This window comes from Thermobia domestica, chromosome 9, assembly GCF_964235325.1.
Source record: "Thermobia domestica chromosome 9, izTheDome1.hap1.1, whole genome shotgun sequence".
NCBI lineage: Eukaryota > Metazoa > Arthropoda > Insecta > Zygentoma > Lepismatidae > Thermobia > Thermobia domestica.
In genome coordinates, this window is record NC_137462.1 from 67731992 (window position 1) to 67750116 (window position 18125).

The 18125-nt window shown below is 34.1% G+C and overlaps 1 protein-coding gene across 1 annotated transcript in view; it reads right to left on the reverse strand.

The window, feature by feature from the left end:
- Positions 1–18125, reverse strand: part of LOC145660863 (phospholipid-transporting ATPase ABCA3-like) — a 118794-nt gene that overhangs the window by 99017 nt on the left and 1652 nt on the right. The window contains exons 3-5 of the mRNA XM_081726290.1: positions 17317–17414; positions 9859–9971; positions 7152–7598 (exon numbers count right to left, since the gene is read on the reverse strand). Coding sequence (XP_081582416.1) covers positions 7152–7598; positions 9859–9971; positions 17317–17414 — 658 coding nt within the window. The remainder of the gene's footprint in view (positions 1–7151; positions 7599–9858; positions 9972–17316; positions 17415–18125) is intronic.

Here is an 18125-nt window from a genome sequence, read left to right on the forward strand (position 1 = left end):
ATTTTGGCGCACTTCCCCTCCCTGTCTAAAAGAATCCGTTGTTTCGGAAACTGTTTTTTCTTTTATGTCAGCGGGAGGGCGATAGCAGTAGCAAGCAAGACGTCCCAGAAAGTTGCGCATCGTTCACCTTCTTGCAAGATGGAAAAAAATGTGCTATGACCCTTTCAAGACGATGTGTACACGGTGAAATATGTTAGGGTTTCAAGACTTTTTTAATGACAGTTACAAGTTCTTCTAACGTGACATGGCAGTTTTATTGCCCCTTCTACTGCCTCTCTTGGTGCCAGTATGGTGATTTACGTGGTAGCCATCAGATTTTCTTCGACATCAATATTTGTTCATACGCGTAGTTCGTGTGCCTGCGTGAGAGAAGTCGATGTTTGTGTTTGTGCTTTAGTACCGCTCGGAGGTTTGTTTCTTGGTGGTAGCTGTTTGAGTTTTCAGTGCATTAAGGACTAAAGACTTTTATAGTAATTAAGCGTCTGTTTTAACTGATTGCGCATCGTGATGTGTTTTGCGTTTTCTGTAAGCACAGTGAGTGTTTTTCTTTTTTATTATTTCAGCGTAAAAATGGATAAATTTATAACACGTACGAAAGTCACTAGTGACCCCGTTGTTTCCGTTCCATCATCAGCGAATGACAAAAACAAGAATGTTAGTATGCCACAAGATATTTCAAAACCGAGGGAAAATATTAAACAAATAAAACTGGATTCTTATCCTCGGACTAAAGACGGGCGAGTTTTCAAACGGGATGGTTTCAGAGATTTACGTGGTTGGAATATTCGCAATCCCGGGATGCTGCGTTTTGTTACGCATGCAGACAGTTTCAACCTTATGGATGTAAAGAAGTTGACTTTACATCTAAAGGTTTTAGTAACTGGAAGGACGCTCTTGACAAATCAAAAGCAGGTTTAATAAAACATGCCGCAATAACCACACATATCGTTGCGATGAATATGTGAGCAGAGAAACAAAAGCGCACAGCTGTAGGGAAACCAGTTTCACTTTTAGTAAATCAAAGTGTACTTGAAAAAAAATCAGTATTATGTAAAGAGCATTGCGGAAATTATTCAGTTCCTAGCTGTGAATGAATTACCAATGAGAGAGACTTACAATGTTGAAGAACACGAGGAACATAGCCTCTTCCGAAATATGTTTCAATATACACTAAGAAAGGACGAGAAACTGGCCAATTGTTACAAACAAATTCCTCAAAATGCTTCCTATTTATCTCGGGAAATCCAGACTGATATAATTCAAGTGATGACAGATACTGTTCGAGAAAATATTGTTGATGACATTAACAGTGCAGATCAGCGTTGCCAGACTCACAGCTCGGAATTATTCCAAAACCTGATCGAAATTATGCTAGATTCGGTCAAATTATGCTAGATCCTCATTATTACTAATTCAGGAGTTTTAAAAGAAAAAAAAACGAAGTTGAGATACGATAACGTAACTTAAAATAAGCAGAGCGCAAGAATGCGTGGATAGAACTCAATACTTCACGCACCAAAGCTTTAACTCAACTAAACTAGTGCAATCGTTGCCAGACTCAATGGCGTATATATCGTATAAATAAATCTCGCAGCATAAGCGGGCTTGGGAATTGTCTGCTGGGGGGGGGGGATTTTTGGTCGGTCTCGGACAAGGTGACCAGAATTTTCACTTGCGAAAACGGAACGCATACGAATCGGCTACGGGGGGAGGGGATATCTGACTTCCAGATTGCAGTTTCGGACTCAGCAGTGTTCTCAATTTACAAAATACACAAGTAAGAGTGATAACACACCGTTTCTAACTTTACGTGTACCACACAACAAATAATGGTTCCCGATTGCAAGTTCTACCCACCAATTCTTTTAACTAATTGAACACTCAGAATTCCCACTTGAACCACGAAAACTCAATTCCCATTTAAAAATTCAGAAGCACTAGACACGGCTGAATCTTGGCAACCAGTGTTGGTACGGAAGAGAGTAGAATTTGCATTGAAGATTTATATTTTGAATAATAATTACGGGACACCTAGGTCATTTTTACTTAAAAACGGGACATTTAGGCGTCCCGTTCGAGAATCAGAAAAAAACGGGAAAACGGTTGGAAAAAATTGACTGTCCCGGCTAGAACAGGACGTCTGGTCACCTTGGTCTCGGACCTTTCATTTCAGGAATAAAGATGGCCATGAAGTCAGAAATAAAGATGGTGAAGTTGTCAAAAAGTTGGGGTGAGAATGGCTCCCATAGCTCCGCCCATGCAGTTAAAGGATTAGAAAACCCTGAGTGGAGCCACAAAAAAAGTCTAAAGCCGTTTTTAACTTACTTCAGAAAATAAGACTGCCTGTATGGTGTACCGACTGTATGAATCAATGGAAGAGGATACATTTCTACCGTTCTTTTTCTTCCCACAATCAACTTCTTTCTCATCTCCAGGTTTTATGGCTTTTTGATAAACTTGCTGAAATTATGCTAGATTTGGGCAGGATGCTAAAAGCAAGATGCTAGATGCTAAAGACATGCAAATTATGCTAGTTCTAGCATCATTATGCTAGATCTGGCAACGCTGGTGCAGATGTGCCATGGTTCACCCTATTGGAGAATGGGGCACGTGACAAAAATAATAGAGAAAATGTTGCTATCGGTATTCGATATGTGAAGGGCGGAAAAGTTCGTGAGTCTATTTTAAACATAGAAACTCTGCCATCTCTTAGTGCCGATTCCTTTGCTGATCTCACACTTAATGTTCTTCTGGACTATGGTTTAGATTGCACAAGACTGTTGAGTCAGTGTTACGATGGGTCTCTTTGATGAGCGGGAAGAAGAGTGGAGTGCAAGCAATAATACAGCAACGACTAGGACGTGATATTCCTTACATTCATTGTTTCAATCACAGATTGCATTTAGTAGTAATTAAATATGTGACCGATATTCCTCTTGTCAAACAACATTTTGATCAGTGTGTCATGCTTTATACTTTATTTAAAAGAAGTAAAATTGCCACTTTGAATGAAGGTCGGAATCTTGCTCGTCTTTTAGAGCACCGTTGGTCAGGACATTTACGGGTAATACAAATAATTTGCGACAATTATATGGAAATATTGGAGGTGCTAAAGTTGGTTAAGAATGGGAATTTTAATGGGGATGAATAAGTAGAAAGTACTGGACTTATTCTAACAGTTGGAAATTTGCAGTTCCGATTTTGTTTATTATTGATGAAAAAAATGCTTGAAATTCTTCATCCTGTTGATAAAATTCTCCAGTCACATGAAGCAAGTTTGAATATCGGAAGAATCTGGTTGATGCTGCTGTGGAAACATTGAACAAAATTCGAAATGATGAAACGTTTCTAGATATTGTAGGTGAAGCAAATCGCATGATAGAAGATACCCACATTGAAGAAGCTTGTCAACGCCTTTCAAGAAAAAGAAAAATAAACACGTCACTACTGGATTTTGTTGTAACAGAAACAACTGGTGTAGGGAATACAGAAGTTGAGTGTTTGCGACAGGTGTTCTACTTGTCGATTGATTTAGTTCTTATAGAAATTAACAGACGATTCCACAGTGACAATGCTTTGTTGGACGCAGTTACTTCAGCAGAAAATCTCGAGCTTGCGAAAACAGACTACTTATCTTCATTAGGAATTACCAGTGGCGTATTTACGATTTTGTTTCGGGAGGGGCTTTGCTAACTTTCGGGGGGGCTTTGCCTGGAAATGTGAAAATTCTGCAAGATATTTCATTTACTTTACTATACTAAGTAAGATTTCGGGGGGGGGCTTAAGCCCGGAATCCACCCCCCTAAATATGCCACTGGGAATTACCATACCGTCTAAAGAAGAACTTGCTGTTGCAAAGCCGTATGTTAGTAAATATAATTCTTCTGACATCTTCAGTGAAATCTATAAGGTTAAAATGGCTTATGAAGATACTTATGCTCTACTTGCTTCTATCTGGACATTTGCATGCAGTGCCGCGTTATGTGAATCTTCGTTTTCTGTAATGACCCGCATAAATAGCCCAGAAAGACGTTGGCTAACCTGATCTTTCTTGCATTTGAAAATAAACGAACTGCAAACATAGATATCACGAAAGTTGTGCAGAAGTTCAACGCAATAAAGAATAGGCGATTGCAGCTTTTTAAAGTCAAATAGACGCTTTTTTTAAAAAAAGAATTTTTGAGGTTTACGGGCTACGGTTATGCCGAATAGGCTAAAGGAGACGGTGATGATGAGAATGAATTAATGAAATAGTGGAATGAAGAAAGTGGAAGGAAACGGGAAAACCTGAGAAAACCTCGCACACGGTGTTTGTCCACCACAAACTTTACTTGGCGTGAGCTGGGATTGAACCAGCGTGAACATTCTAGCACTAAGCCACTGTTGTCCCCCACCCTGTTGTTTTGTTTCTGTACACATTATAAGAAAAATAAGTTGATGAATCAACTATACACTCATTATTTGTTATTGGCTTTGATCATTTAACTAACATTTAAAACTTTTACACACACAGTACAGAATTATAGCTGAATACGGATTGTCCAAATTGTAACTATAGTATAGCTTATTCATCTATTATATTTCTGTATTAATTCCTTCATATGAATGCTTTATATCTTACTTCAAATAATTACATATTCATTTCTTATTTAATTTTTAATATAATTCAATTTATATAAACTCTTATAGTTACTGTTTCTTCAAATTTGCCTTAGAAAAAAATGCATTTAATATGTAGTGAAAAGATTCTGAAATACGCAGTGTGCAAATTACCAAGGGGAATGATGGGGAAATTCCTCTCTGTTAAGCTGGATGTCTCATATAAGTTTAGAATTTCACCATGACAATTTTCTCAGATGTTCACTCTATTCCCTCTGTAAAATGTTCTTTAATTCACAAACTGGAAATACAGATCTATAAATGTTGTACAATAGATGGGAGTATGATGGTATATTTAAATAGCAAATTGGTCATCTGATATACACAATGCATTATACAGTATGTGTCACATTACTGAGCTCTATGTGTGTGTGTGTGTGTGTGTGTGTGTGTGTGTGTATGTGTGTATGTGTGTGTGTGTGTGTGTGTGTGTGTAGTTTTCGATTTCTATTCCGAATTCTTGTTTGGGAACACGATGGTCGTAAGTTACCCATTAAACGCCAAAGGACGCATCTGCTGCGTTGGACTTTAAGCCTTAATAACCCAGCCCCTAACTAAGCTAGGGAGATAACTTTGGTATCAAAGTCTTCCTGAAAGATGAAGCTTGTCGCCGTTGTGCATTTTATGCATGTGGGGAGTACCACGGCGGAGAGGAGGAAGGTAAATTTCGTTTCTTTTTTTTTGCATTAGTTTTTTTTTTTGGGGGGGGGGGGCATTCCCTATTGGGGATACAGTCATAAAAATTGCACTCTAATATCTTGCAAAAGTTCTTGTTATTTATATGAGGGGAGTAGGAAAGGGGCAATGTTGGCCATTTTTTTTTTTTTTTAGTAACAGTTTTTAATGTAAATTACATTTATTTTCTGGACAGTTCCATATAAGACAAGATATTTTTTCACTGAATTGGTCTAGAAGCATAATTCTTGTTGCCCCGTTGCAATCTGTGCTCCATAACATATCTAACGATGTTTCAATCATGATTAGGGGGTCAGCAGCGCCGCCAACGCGAAGGTCTGTAACAGCCCTTCGAAAATGATATACAGGACGTTTATATATTTTTTTTTCTGAATTTTTCTCTCTCTTTGTATTGCAGCAATAGCTACCATTTTTTAAAAATACTATTATTGTTACAAGTGTACTGCCTACACATTAGCATCGTTTTGTCAGCATTGGGTGTCTGTATGGATTGCAAGGTCCCCTCCAAGTTCTAATTTTTTCGTATTTTTGAAAAGTTTTATGGTTTTTCTTCTTCTTCTACGATCAGGGTGGGAATTCCACAAGCGATACCTCGTTGGAATCAGTGTTCCGTAAGCTTTCAAACGAGGTATACATAAGGGGGAATTTGTAATTAGGGGGTCCCCCGGATCCCCAGCGTGAGAGTCTACGATTTCGTTCAAATTCCTGCTAAGTGTATAAAGATTAAATAGCAACAATGGATATGAAAACGTGGAGTCAGGTTGGCCCTCCAAAACCATATTGCTCTCGTCTTCTCCCCTGCTTTCGAGTTCTGGCTACGGGCCAGTACCTTGCGCCCTAAGCTTCCTGCCCACTTAGCTAACTGTAGAGCTTTGTCGGGAACTTAAACTCTGTCTTAGCTTGCTGTTCAACCGTGGGAAACTTCTAACAGCATACCATCCAGCTTACTATGGAGTTACTGTTATTCCTTCCGGCGATAGAGCTTTCCTAACTAATCGTTGCCTACTGTGGAGCACTGAGAATCTTAGCCCATTCCACTCAACTTGCCAGAAACTTTGTGAGTATTCTTCCTTTGGCTGCCTGTGCCTTGGGACTCCTACTTACTTATAGAATTTTGTATTTTCGCGTATCTTAGTGAAACTGTATTATATTGTCTTAAAACAGGAAGTTTTTTTAATAAAATTGGTTGTGGAAGAAAATCAATTCCCATATCACTTTGTCTCTGCCAACCTCCTTTTACAGAATTTTGCAGCATTTTCAAATCATGCTATATGACACACTATTTTGTGCTTACAGAAATAAAAACTGAGCCAGATCTCATTCTCAAATGAATACCAAATATTGTCCACAAATACCTCTTTCTTTTTATATACAACTTGAATTCAAACATGAAAAGTAACTAGATATGTTTATTCCTTCGATCAACAAGCATAATAGACATGTCTAGTTACTAGTTGTCGCTATTACTACAATTACTAATTGAACCTTTTGCAAAAGGTTATGAAGAGATAACAGAACTGGTAAGTCAATAATTCTTATCAATAAATATACACTGTTAAATTATGCAGTCTATTTTGTTATGTGACAACAAAGAATAATGAGCGATCTGCAAGGGAACACAAGATTGACATCTATTGAAATTAAAACTCCACACTTCGCGTATCATTTAAATGCAACCACTTTATACATGTCGACTATATAAAGAATTATAAGTATTCTATCCCAAAGAATTATAACTATTTAAAAACTGGGATGTCTCACTGAAACACCCTATATTTAAATTTTATACTATTTACCTTTGTGTCCAAAGGAAGGTCAGTCACTGTAATTGACGTATTTCTACTTCCAGTTGTATACTGAAGCATAGCGTTAGTTAACAAATTCAGAGACAGAGCCGCTGAACTTCGCCATCTACATAATGAAAATAAAGCAATGACATTCTCCGGGTCAGTAAAATCGGCAGCGACAATATGACGACGCCAAAATTCGAATCTATCCATTTCTGCTGCATTGAGAAGATCTTGCGTCACATTCTTTGTTAAGTAAACATTTGCAACTGGCTCAAGTAACTGGCGATAGTATTTTCCTGGACCTTCCTTGCCATCATACTTATCCGCATAAAAAACGTTTGTATGGCCATATTTACTGATTGCTGCCGTCTGAGCACCTACTCTATCATATCTCTCTGGATATTTAGTTGCTATGAAGACCATCACGATTATCCATAAAATAAGTGTTGCAACCTGAATAAACAAGAAGAAATAGAGGTTACTTTATAAAATATGTAGTAAAACTAAAAACAGGTTTTTAATTAATTCACTCAAAATATTAAAACAGATATTATTGTAAAGAAACATCATTTTAAAAAAAATATATATGATAAAATTACATAATTACTACACATATTCGTTCCGATGTATGTTTTTTTTTTTTTTAATATATGTTCCAGGAAATTCCAATAAACACATTGTTCCAAACATAACCAGAACTTTTTTTAAACTCTGATAATAAAAAAAACGAAACATACTCTGGAACTAACATGTGTAGTATTTATGTAATTCACAATATATACTGTGAATTATATTTATCACTCATTAAGGTTCAAACGTTCGGCTCAAGAAAAGATACTTCCGAGAAGCTTTCGATAGTGTTAACAAAATTTAGTTTCCCCTCCCATTTCTTATAGAAAATTACTTAACGAACATCCTTAGTGTTGCAACCTTTCTACGAATTAAGAAGACCACATTCAGATTTTATTTTGCTGCTGTCACCGCCTGACTCAGTCATCAACATTGTAGTAGTATAAATAAAATAAAAAGTTCTGAGATTAGATGACAACATGTACTGCTGTGAATTACAGCAAAACTATACAAAAATTCCTGGCCTGAGTTTCAATAGAACAAGATTCCTCTCGAGTTGTGACTTCATATTTTGCAGCAACAATTTATACGACGAACATCTACTTTCTTATTACGCAGAACGTGATAGGAACAAATTTTCTTTTATATTCATGTAACGCTTTTCTTCCTTGGCACAGTTACCGTAAATATTTCAAAATAATAGAAAAACTGCCTACGTCGTGTTCCAGTGAATAATTATTTTTTTTTTTTTTTTTAATGTTCCCGAGTTCTTTAAATATTAAGATGAAAACTATATTCCTATTTTGATACACCTAATAAGATTACACATTCTTTACATGAATTCAAACCGTATCCAGCAAGTAAAAATGAGATCGAATAGAATAATAAAATATCTAGTATCGCACCTTTTGAAATTAATCTGATGAAGTCTTTGTGAACAGCTGATGGAGGAGTAGGGAAAATACTATTAACTTTTCTATGTTTACACTCAGGCATTAAGCTGTCAACTTGCAGACTTACCCTGATATCTGAATGATTCTCTATTTCTATTAGTTGAGCAAATAGCAAAAAGAGTGGCAAGTAGACAAAGTGATTAGGCATACACTAATGTTCTAACTGTTAACAATACCAGAAAGAAATACGTGCATCCAATCGGAAATGGACAAATATCAACTACTGTTTACAAAATCTGAAACAGGGGTAAAATTCATAATGTTTCAAATAAAGCCGAGATTATTTAAATATGTATATTAGCATCTACATACACAAAAACAATGTGAAAAAGTATTATGTAAATAAGTATACTTTTGTATTAAAAATTAAAAAAAAAATAAACTTTATTCATTTAATTCACCTGCTTCAAATACTTATTTGTATACGAATTCTGACCTTACTCATTACAATTCGAATAAACAGATATTCATAAATATTATTCTACAATATTGTACTTTATATTTATGTATCTGTAAACTGACTATTAAGGAAAGTGTAAAATATCGGTATACCTCACTAACTCTGATTATAACACTTCTTTACAAGTAACACAAAGTAAATATATTAATTCTTCTCTGCCTTGAAATGAAAAAAAAAAAAAAACATATTAATCACAGAAGGTAAATTAACGGTTTGTACAGAGTAGGTGACAACCCTCACAGTGTTGACAGTTATCAGTAAAATGACTCTGCATGTGTGTTAGGAGATATGCAAACAGAAAAAAATATTCTCGAAAGACACTAAAAAGCAAGGCGACTCCACCGTCGCCCGTGACGTGGAACGGTGTGTGTGTGTGATGTGACAGCACGGAGTGCAACTTGCATAACATTACAGTCTTGATTTTAGTGTACCGACACGCAGTACATATCTCTGATAATTTCTGCTCTGCGTGGAGTTGTAAAATAAAGATGTCATGGTGGCCATGATAAAAATGATATATAAAATTTAAAATTGCAAAATCGATATAATGTGACAACATTTTATAGCACTGGTCATAAGAGCAAAAGATAGGATATGAATTTTAAAATACATTCAATAGTAGTAATAAAAATAGTTTTCCTATACAATCTCTTTTACCTACAAAATTAACAAATAAAACGAGAAAGGACTCAGAAATCAACTCAAAGCTTGCAGTATAAAAACCACTTACCAAAGTTCCAAATGTATATTTTCTCATGCGTGTGTATTGTATCTTTTTGCGGACCATGGCTTTAAAACGCTGAATCTGTAATTTTAGTCCTGTAACCTTATTCAAATGTTCAGCTATAAAATAGAAATACATTTTAACAAGAAAAGGAACTTAAAAAATACATTATAATCATTAGAATCATTTTTTTTTGTTTTGTAGGATCAACAAAGTGTATTGGACAGCAGTATAAAATTGTTTCTAAAGAAAGTTTATCATTATGATAAGGCATTGCTATATTTAATAAATTTTATCTGAAATAATTCGTGAAATATAATAAATAAGTTTGAAGGTTTAGAGGTAGAGAAATCCACTAATAGATCTATAAATCTCAAAAAGAAAGAAAAGAAAAAAGAACGTTGATTTCAAATGTACTATACTGTTAATATTTCAAACTAATATAATCATTAATATTTTTTCAGATTATTGCAAATATTTACAATATCACTACATTATCAATATGATTTCTCATCTTTCAAGTAGCGTTAGGATTTATTGCATTCATTTATAATATTTACATGATAGAGGATATATCCAAAACTTACAAAAATTAATGTGAGTTTTAAATAAATGGATGTTTGATGATTTTACATAATTCCTTAAAAATTATTTTTATATGTTACTTTTAAAATTACTACTTGTTTATCAGGTTTTTCTGTATTCAGTAATTTAAAAGCTTTTTTTCTTTCAAATATTTTTTGTTAAGTTGTGCTCTATACAATTTCCAGATTGCCATCTAGTAAATTTATCTGAATGCAATACTATTTCGGTAAGGCGTTTACCTGCCAACTGGGCGTCCCGAATTATTTTTCGTTTATTATGGTTCTAATACAGTTGTGGGCTCCTTTAAAAATACGTACCTAGGACAACCTCGGGAAATAGGAGAACCGAGCAAGGTGCTGTCTACATCACCTCTATGAGCATCGAAGTGAAGAAAGTGTGGAACCTTTGCTTCCGCACATAGTCCTTGGGCCTTCATGAACTTCCGCGGAATAGGGTTAATTTTTACTTTGCTTTTAATTACTCTATTATATGTAGTTGTTTTGTATGCATTTACATAAAAAATGTCATTCATTCTATTATCGTAACTATGAATTCTGCTATTTACTATGTAACTTTTCTTTGGATTTCCCAGATAAAATAAAAATTCAAACAAATATACACGCGGCAAAGAGAAGATTTGTTAGTGAGTATTTTTATAGTCACGCTTTTATATTTTAAATGTGATTGCATTTCTAGAGAAAATATTCTCGAAAGATACTATTCCATGTTATTGAAGCGAGCGTCAGCGAAGCTTCTACTATTCGACTCATTTGTGTGTCTTTCCGTCCGTTTGTTCCACGATAAAATTCGCAAAAGTTATCGATTTAGATTAAACTTGGTATGTGCCTTGTAACAAGTCCGTCACATGAAGTGCCCATGACACCCCTTTGTATTATGGTTTCGTTCAAAGGAAGGCTGGGTTATGTAATAAGTCGTTAAAAATGAGAAGAAATTGTTAAAAAGATAATCAAAAGAGACTTAAATTATAAAAGAAAGAATTTTTATCTTGTTAGGTATAATGTTTAACTCTTAAATGTAATATAAAGATTGTCCTTTAGTAAAATTTTGAATGAAAGTTAAAAAAAAAAAAAAAAAAAAAAGAGTAAGAGAAAGAAATTACAATGAAGAGAGCTGGCAACATTTTTATAGTCTTCGTGGTTAAGTCCGTCGCTTACCACGATGACTTTGTAGTTTACTACGGTGAGGGATGTTTCGAGGAGAATTGGTTTGGAAAGGCATTACTAGTTTCATCCGGTCTCAACTGTGTTTCGTTATGTTTAATGGTGCTAGTTGTTGAATGAGCATTGTGATATGCGAAGGTGAAGTGAGATTCCTTGAATTATCACTTATATTATGGTTTAACCCGTTGCGTACCAGTAATATCCATGTGAATGTCATGAAAATGTATCCCTTATTAATCCTGGAGATGCTGAAATTTGTTAGTAGGATGCAATGCTTAGTTTTTCCCTTTATCCTTAGGTGAAAGCACCTCAGTGACAGAAAACACAAAAAAAAAAAGTGTTGTCAGAGTAGATGGCAGACCTAAGGGAACATTTAATTACAACAATTAGCAACTTCGAGATATATTTCGAGATCGGAAAAGCAAAACCTTTGTCTTTGCTGCCAGAAGTAGCATAAAATCCCTTCAGAACATCGGAATTTCCCTTTTTGAGTTCAAATGTTCCATAATGCAAATAATTGTTTTTTTTTTTTTTTTTAACCAATAATGTGAATGCTCTCCCCACACACGCACAATAACTATGCCCTATGTAAGGGTCTAGACAGTGTTTTAACAGCAAATGAAACTGGCATTACAGCACGCACATAGGAAAATGACATCTGAAACTCAAGGGATTAATAGTGTATTACTGTTGTGCGGATATATTTTTATAACTCAGTGAAATTATTAGAAATTCTTATTGCATTTCGTACCTTTGAAGGTGGGTCAAGTTGGTGGTTCCGGTGGGCAGTTGTGCGAGGTCAAATTAAATGCCTAGGGGCCGCGGTGGCTCAGTGGTAGAGCGTTCACCTCTGGTGCTTGGGGTCCCGGGTTAGATCCCAGCCCCCGCCAAGTGAACTTTGTGGTGGACAAACACCGTGTGCGTGGGTTTTCTCGGGGTTCTCCGTTTCCTCCCATTTTCTTCATTCCACCATTTAATTCATTACTCATCTTCACCGTCTCCTTTAGCCTAACCGGCATAACCGTGGGACGTAAAACTCAAAGATTTCATTTTCATTTTTCAAATTAAATGCCCGCAGAAGCTACTTTAATAAGCTTAATTTTGCGGTGAAATTAAAGTTCGTATAAAGTTTAGTGATTTTAAACTATATTCACTTTATTTCAAAATGACACTCGGTTATTACGGAGAGTCAAAATGGCTCACTTTGTCTCAGCTAATACGTTGCTTGGTTAGTTAATGGTCCGAGTTCAGGGGAAAATGAGGACGAGTAGCCGCAGAAAACCCAAAGACAAAGTAAAGAAAGGAGAAAGATACGAATGTGAAAGAAAATTTGAATAATTTAGGTGAGTTCCAACTAGATTACCAAATGTAGAATATAGTGTGTGCTTTGTCTAATGTTTGATGGTGGACGTGCTGTAGTGATTTTTCGCTCCACGGAACAAGGCCGTTACGTTTAAATCCTTTTTAAATTCTAGCTGAAAATAATTTTGATCCCCCCCCCCATCACAGTATAATTTCTATTGGTTTAATATATTTGAATTATTTGATTTTTTGACGAAAGTTGATGACCCAATGTTCAGTTTTTCTCTCCCAATTATTTTTATTTGCATATTGAGTAATTAAAGAAAGCTTGTTCTCTTGCGTTGAAAAATGTCTCTCTCAGAGAAAAGAGTTTGAATGGTACTAAGAAAAGCTTTTTGAGAATCTTTTACGTATTAAATTAGATTTGAAAGTTGCTACTAAATACTGAAATTGTTCATGAGTTTATTAATGTCTTTTGATAATTTTTCTCGATATTTGAAATTGAATTAGTATTTCAATAAATTCGGATTTTACGTCTGAATTCTCGATTTACATTTAAATATTAATATTACAAAGGTTTTTTTTTTTCGAATGCCTATCGAGTTCGGATATTTTTGGAAAAATCAATACCTTTGTTAAAATCGGAGTCTACTATTCTCTTTATCTTGAGGTTATATAAAATCTGAATTTTGTCATTAATTACCGATTGTAACAAGAATTATTAGATGTTTTGATTACTTTTACGAGAAATCTTAAATTTTTGGTGATTCAGCCTTTTATTAGAGCTAGCATTTTCAGGAAAGAATTATAGATTCTCGAAGGAGAAAATTTGTTATTGCCTTTGATATTTCTTATTGAAATTTGTGAATATACATATTATTGTATTATTACTGTGTATTTCACCTTCCCGAATATTGGATTGTCGACAGTTTTGCTAATTTAGACTAAAAATTCTTCGGAACTACTCTCCGTAGCTCCTTCTGTAGTGAGGATTTTTGGGCAGAAGACGGGATAATCTAACTTACGGTGTATATATATAGTTTGATTGTCTTGTATTCTCTCGGGGTCCTGGTGGAGCGGAAACGTTACAGCCTTCCTTACATTTGTAGAAACAACCCTATTGCTTGGATTTGCAAACCATCAAGTATAAGGGGGTAAAACTCATCCCATGTTACGAGTTTATTCAAAATGATTGTCACATATCTATAACTGTTTTCTTGTAAGAATATAATTTGATAGTGAATTTGCAGGGTACTTTTAATACTAATCGTTGCAGGGACGAATTCGTTATCAAATTATATTCCTAGAACAACATATTTATAGGCATGCGACAATAATTTTGGACATGAGTGTACATACAAGACAATTTTCCAATATAAATCATGTAAAAAAAAAAAAATCCGATTACAACAACACTTTTCTTTGTGTATATTTTCTGTATTCACTGGGAATATCCCCACAGCTTAAGGTTAAAATCTGTCAAGAATAAAAGTGCGAATTCTCCCCCTTGCTCAATTTCAAAATATGTTCTACGATAATTTTAGTTTAAAAATCTGATTTTAACATAATGTATTATACATTTTCATTGGGGCTTCCCAATCATCACCTCCTCACGGACTTAAAATAAGTAAATAATAAATTAATGTATCTACCTTCCTAGCCCCCATCCCGATTTATTTCACAATAAATTTTATAAAATGCATTCAGTTCTGGTACAATGTAATGTACACTTTCTTTGACTCTTTTTCCATAAGTCTTAGTGTTTGGCATCAAAATCAGTCAAGAGTGATCGGTGAATTCAGCTCCCTCATGTAGAATGGATCCTCCTCCAATTTAATATATATATGCTGGGAGAAGAAGGAAAGCCGGTTTCGCTCCGATTGCCGATGTGACTTCCCTCTTATAGAACTATGGAACCATCACTGATTAATACATATTTTGTTTGACTTTACCGTAAATCACTGTGCTTGGCATTAAAATTAGCCAAGAATGATCAGTGAATTTAGCTCCTAATGAGGTCCCCTCCTCCACAGTCCTCAGATTAGATAACATTATCCACGATATCTTTTGTAAAAATAATTGATTGTTACGAAATATGGCTTGTATTTTTAGAGGCTTCACAATAATTTCTATTATTTAGATTTAAAATCAATCGAGAACGGGAGAGTGTACTCCAAGGCGTAAAATAAATGTGTTCTATGATTACTTTCGTAAATATTATTCGATTTTAACAATATGATGTAACTGTTTATTAAGGTTTCCACATAATTCCCACACTCACAGTTGAAGTAAATCAAATATCAGGAGTCATTAAACTCTTTCTTTCGGGAAGATTTAAATAAAAGTTCTGTGAATATTTTCGTAAAATGTATAATATTGCCGAATAACGTCTAATTTTAACAGAGAATCTCCAATAGTTTGAGTTGTTTGCAGTAAAATAAGTAAAATAAGTAAATAGTTAGAAACACGTTCCTCCCAATTTTATATAACATACTTTCCTGTATACTTATTAAACATACTCAAGGTTTTTATAGGACATTGTGTGCGTCTTGTTAGAGTCTTACTCGTATAGTTTCAGGTTTGAAATTGGTGAGAGGAGGGAGTGCTGGTGTTGACATCACATGCATTACTAGTTGCATACCAAACAATAAAATATATTGTACATTGTACTGCTTGTGATATATATATATATATATTTTTTTGGTAACTAGCGAATTTAATCTATTCGACGATTCTTCTATATGCTTTCCTTAATGTAACTTAACATATTTATTTCTGTAAAATTGTTTCTGTGAAATTTGAATTCAGTGGATCCTCTCAGAGAAAAATCCTGATACGTTGTTCGTTGCTAAAGTTAAACACTAAAAGGGACAATTAAAAGCAAGTTAAAACTTGATTATCGTAGTTAATACTGCAATGTATGTATATCAAGAACATTTATTATCAATTTTTCATAACTTTGTAATCAAAACTGTCGGCAGTCATGAAAGAAGCCGTTTGTATCGGAAGAATAGTAAAAGAGTTATTTTTTCACTGTCTGGCAACATAGTCAATGTCAAGGGACTTCGGATTCAGATCTGGTTATGTTAAATTGGAAATGACTGTTATTTGAAATACGATGTATTGCAGTTTCAACGACGTTATATGTTTTCTAGGACGTCGAAAGGGGCTTTGAACATAAAAATCATAGTTCCAAATTGCATGCAATATTACACTACATCTTACCTAATACACTTGTTTTTAGCTTATATCTTCTTATACATGTATTAAGATGTATTTTAGAACATTAGGAATCACCAACATTCAAGTACTCTGATAACATTGACAAGTCTCTTGCCGTAAATTGGAAACTCCTATCCATTTTGTTCTTGGTTAACCTGTTCATCTTCGTGTAACATTTATCCATTTTAACACTTTCTGTGAATTATAGCTTTCTCTCGACTTCCTTTCTTTACTTCAACCATATCTTGTGTCGCGTTCTTAAGGATACACTTCACTCTTAAATAACATCTTGTTAAATGTGTATTTTTCAAATATTCACCAAATAATCTCTTTATCATTTTAAATTATTATTTCGCCAGTTCGTTGCTTGTTTTTTGTTTCGTGATCTTAATTCATGTCTTTACTAATAATACTACTACGTACTAAAAACTAGTTACCTGTCCTACTTTCCACTCTTCTACTATGGAATTTGATCAGATCACTTCTATAAATCACCAATCTTTTGTGAGACAAAAAATATGTAAGTGAAAGATATACTGCTTACTTTAATCACGGAAACTAATTTTTACGTAAAGTTCTACTATATCTCGATATCATTTCTAAGTTGAGTGCGACTAAAAATAAAACCAACTTCACACAGATCAACAAATATTGAAAGAAGAAAAATGTCATGATATACACACACACACATACGCATACACAAAAGAAAGGAATACAAGTCTAGTCAAATTCTGAAAATATGTCACTTCAAACATCATTGCACAACTACTACAATTTCTTGTACTCTAAAATAGTTTAAAGTGATTTCTGAATTTTATTTGTATTTGCCATCAATTTAATCTTTGTAGCTTTCACTAAAGAGAGAAATTTATTCATTAGTACTCGAAAATTATATTGAACAAATATATACAGATTCTTTTTTTTTTAAATCCTTATTTTGGTAAGAAAAGGGGGGATATACAATTATATACGATCTTTGTGCCAAGTTAATGCCTTGATGCACAATGGCTCTATCTGAATTAATACTTAAGTTTTAAGAATGATATTATACGCACTACAATGTTTTGTAATTTTAACAGTTCTGCTGTCTATATTTTGTTAACAATTATAGGTTTATATTTCATTTTCGCAATTGAAAATGTTTCAACGATAAAATAGAAGCTACAACACTTACTATTGTGAGTTTCTCCGTTTTCGCAATATATATCTGGCACTTCTTCAGAGGAAAGTTTTCCAGTGTTTAAATCGTCACTTTTGTTTGTTTCTCCTGCTCTATTAAGAAAAAAAGCTTTTTATTGTTATCACTAATATATTTTTTATTCAATCTATATAATTGCAATATGAGAACACTATTTATGCCTAATTAGTATTTAAAAGTTCTCTCTGTAGTTCAACATCTTTTAATGCTACTTTGTGGCCGAGTTTCGGCCCTGGATATCGGATTCCATTTCAAACAGTAGATTCCATCTCAGTCCTAGTAAAATAAGCCTATCAAACTTTACAAAATTCGTTACACAAAAGCTTCAGGATTTTGAAACGTGAATATTTACACAAAGTGCATATAGTTCTTCAGGAATTTCTTTGTTTAAAATAACAACGACATCTAGCGACACACAAGGAAAAAATCTATCCAATATAATTTTAAAACAAACTCGATTCAAACTTATACTAGATTATAAAAATCCTTGGTGTCTTTACACTTCACTTAGTTATCATTTCACTTAGCACGTCACTTGTGAATAACAGCAAAAATATAATATTGGCAATTTTAAACGAAATAAGAATTCTCATTCAGCTTAATTCTCATTTCATATAACGATCTTATTAAGTGGAAAGATCCACTAAAGAAAATGTGACTGTGTATACAAGCAATTAATTAATTTTAAATTATGCTTTCAACTTAACAACTTATTGAACGTATAGAACACATTTCAAAATTCACACATTATTCACCCTTATGAATTTACTCTTAACTTCTCATCA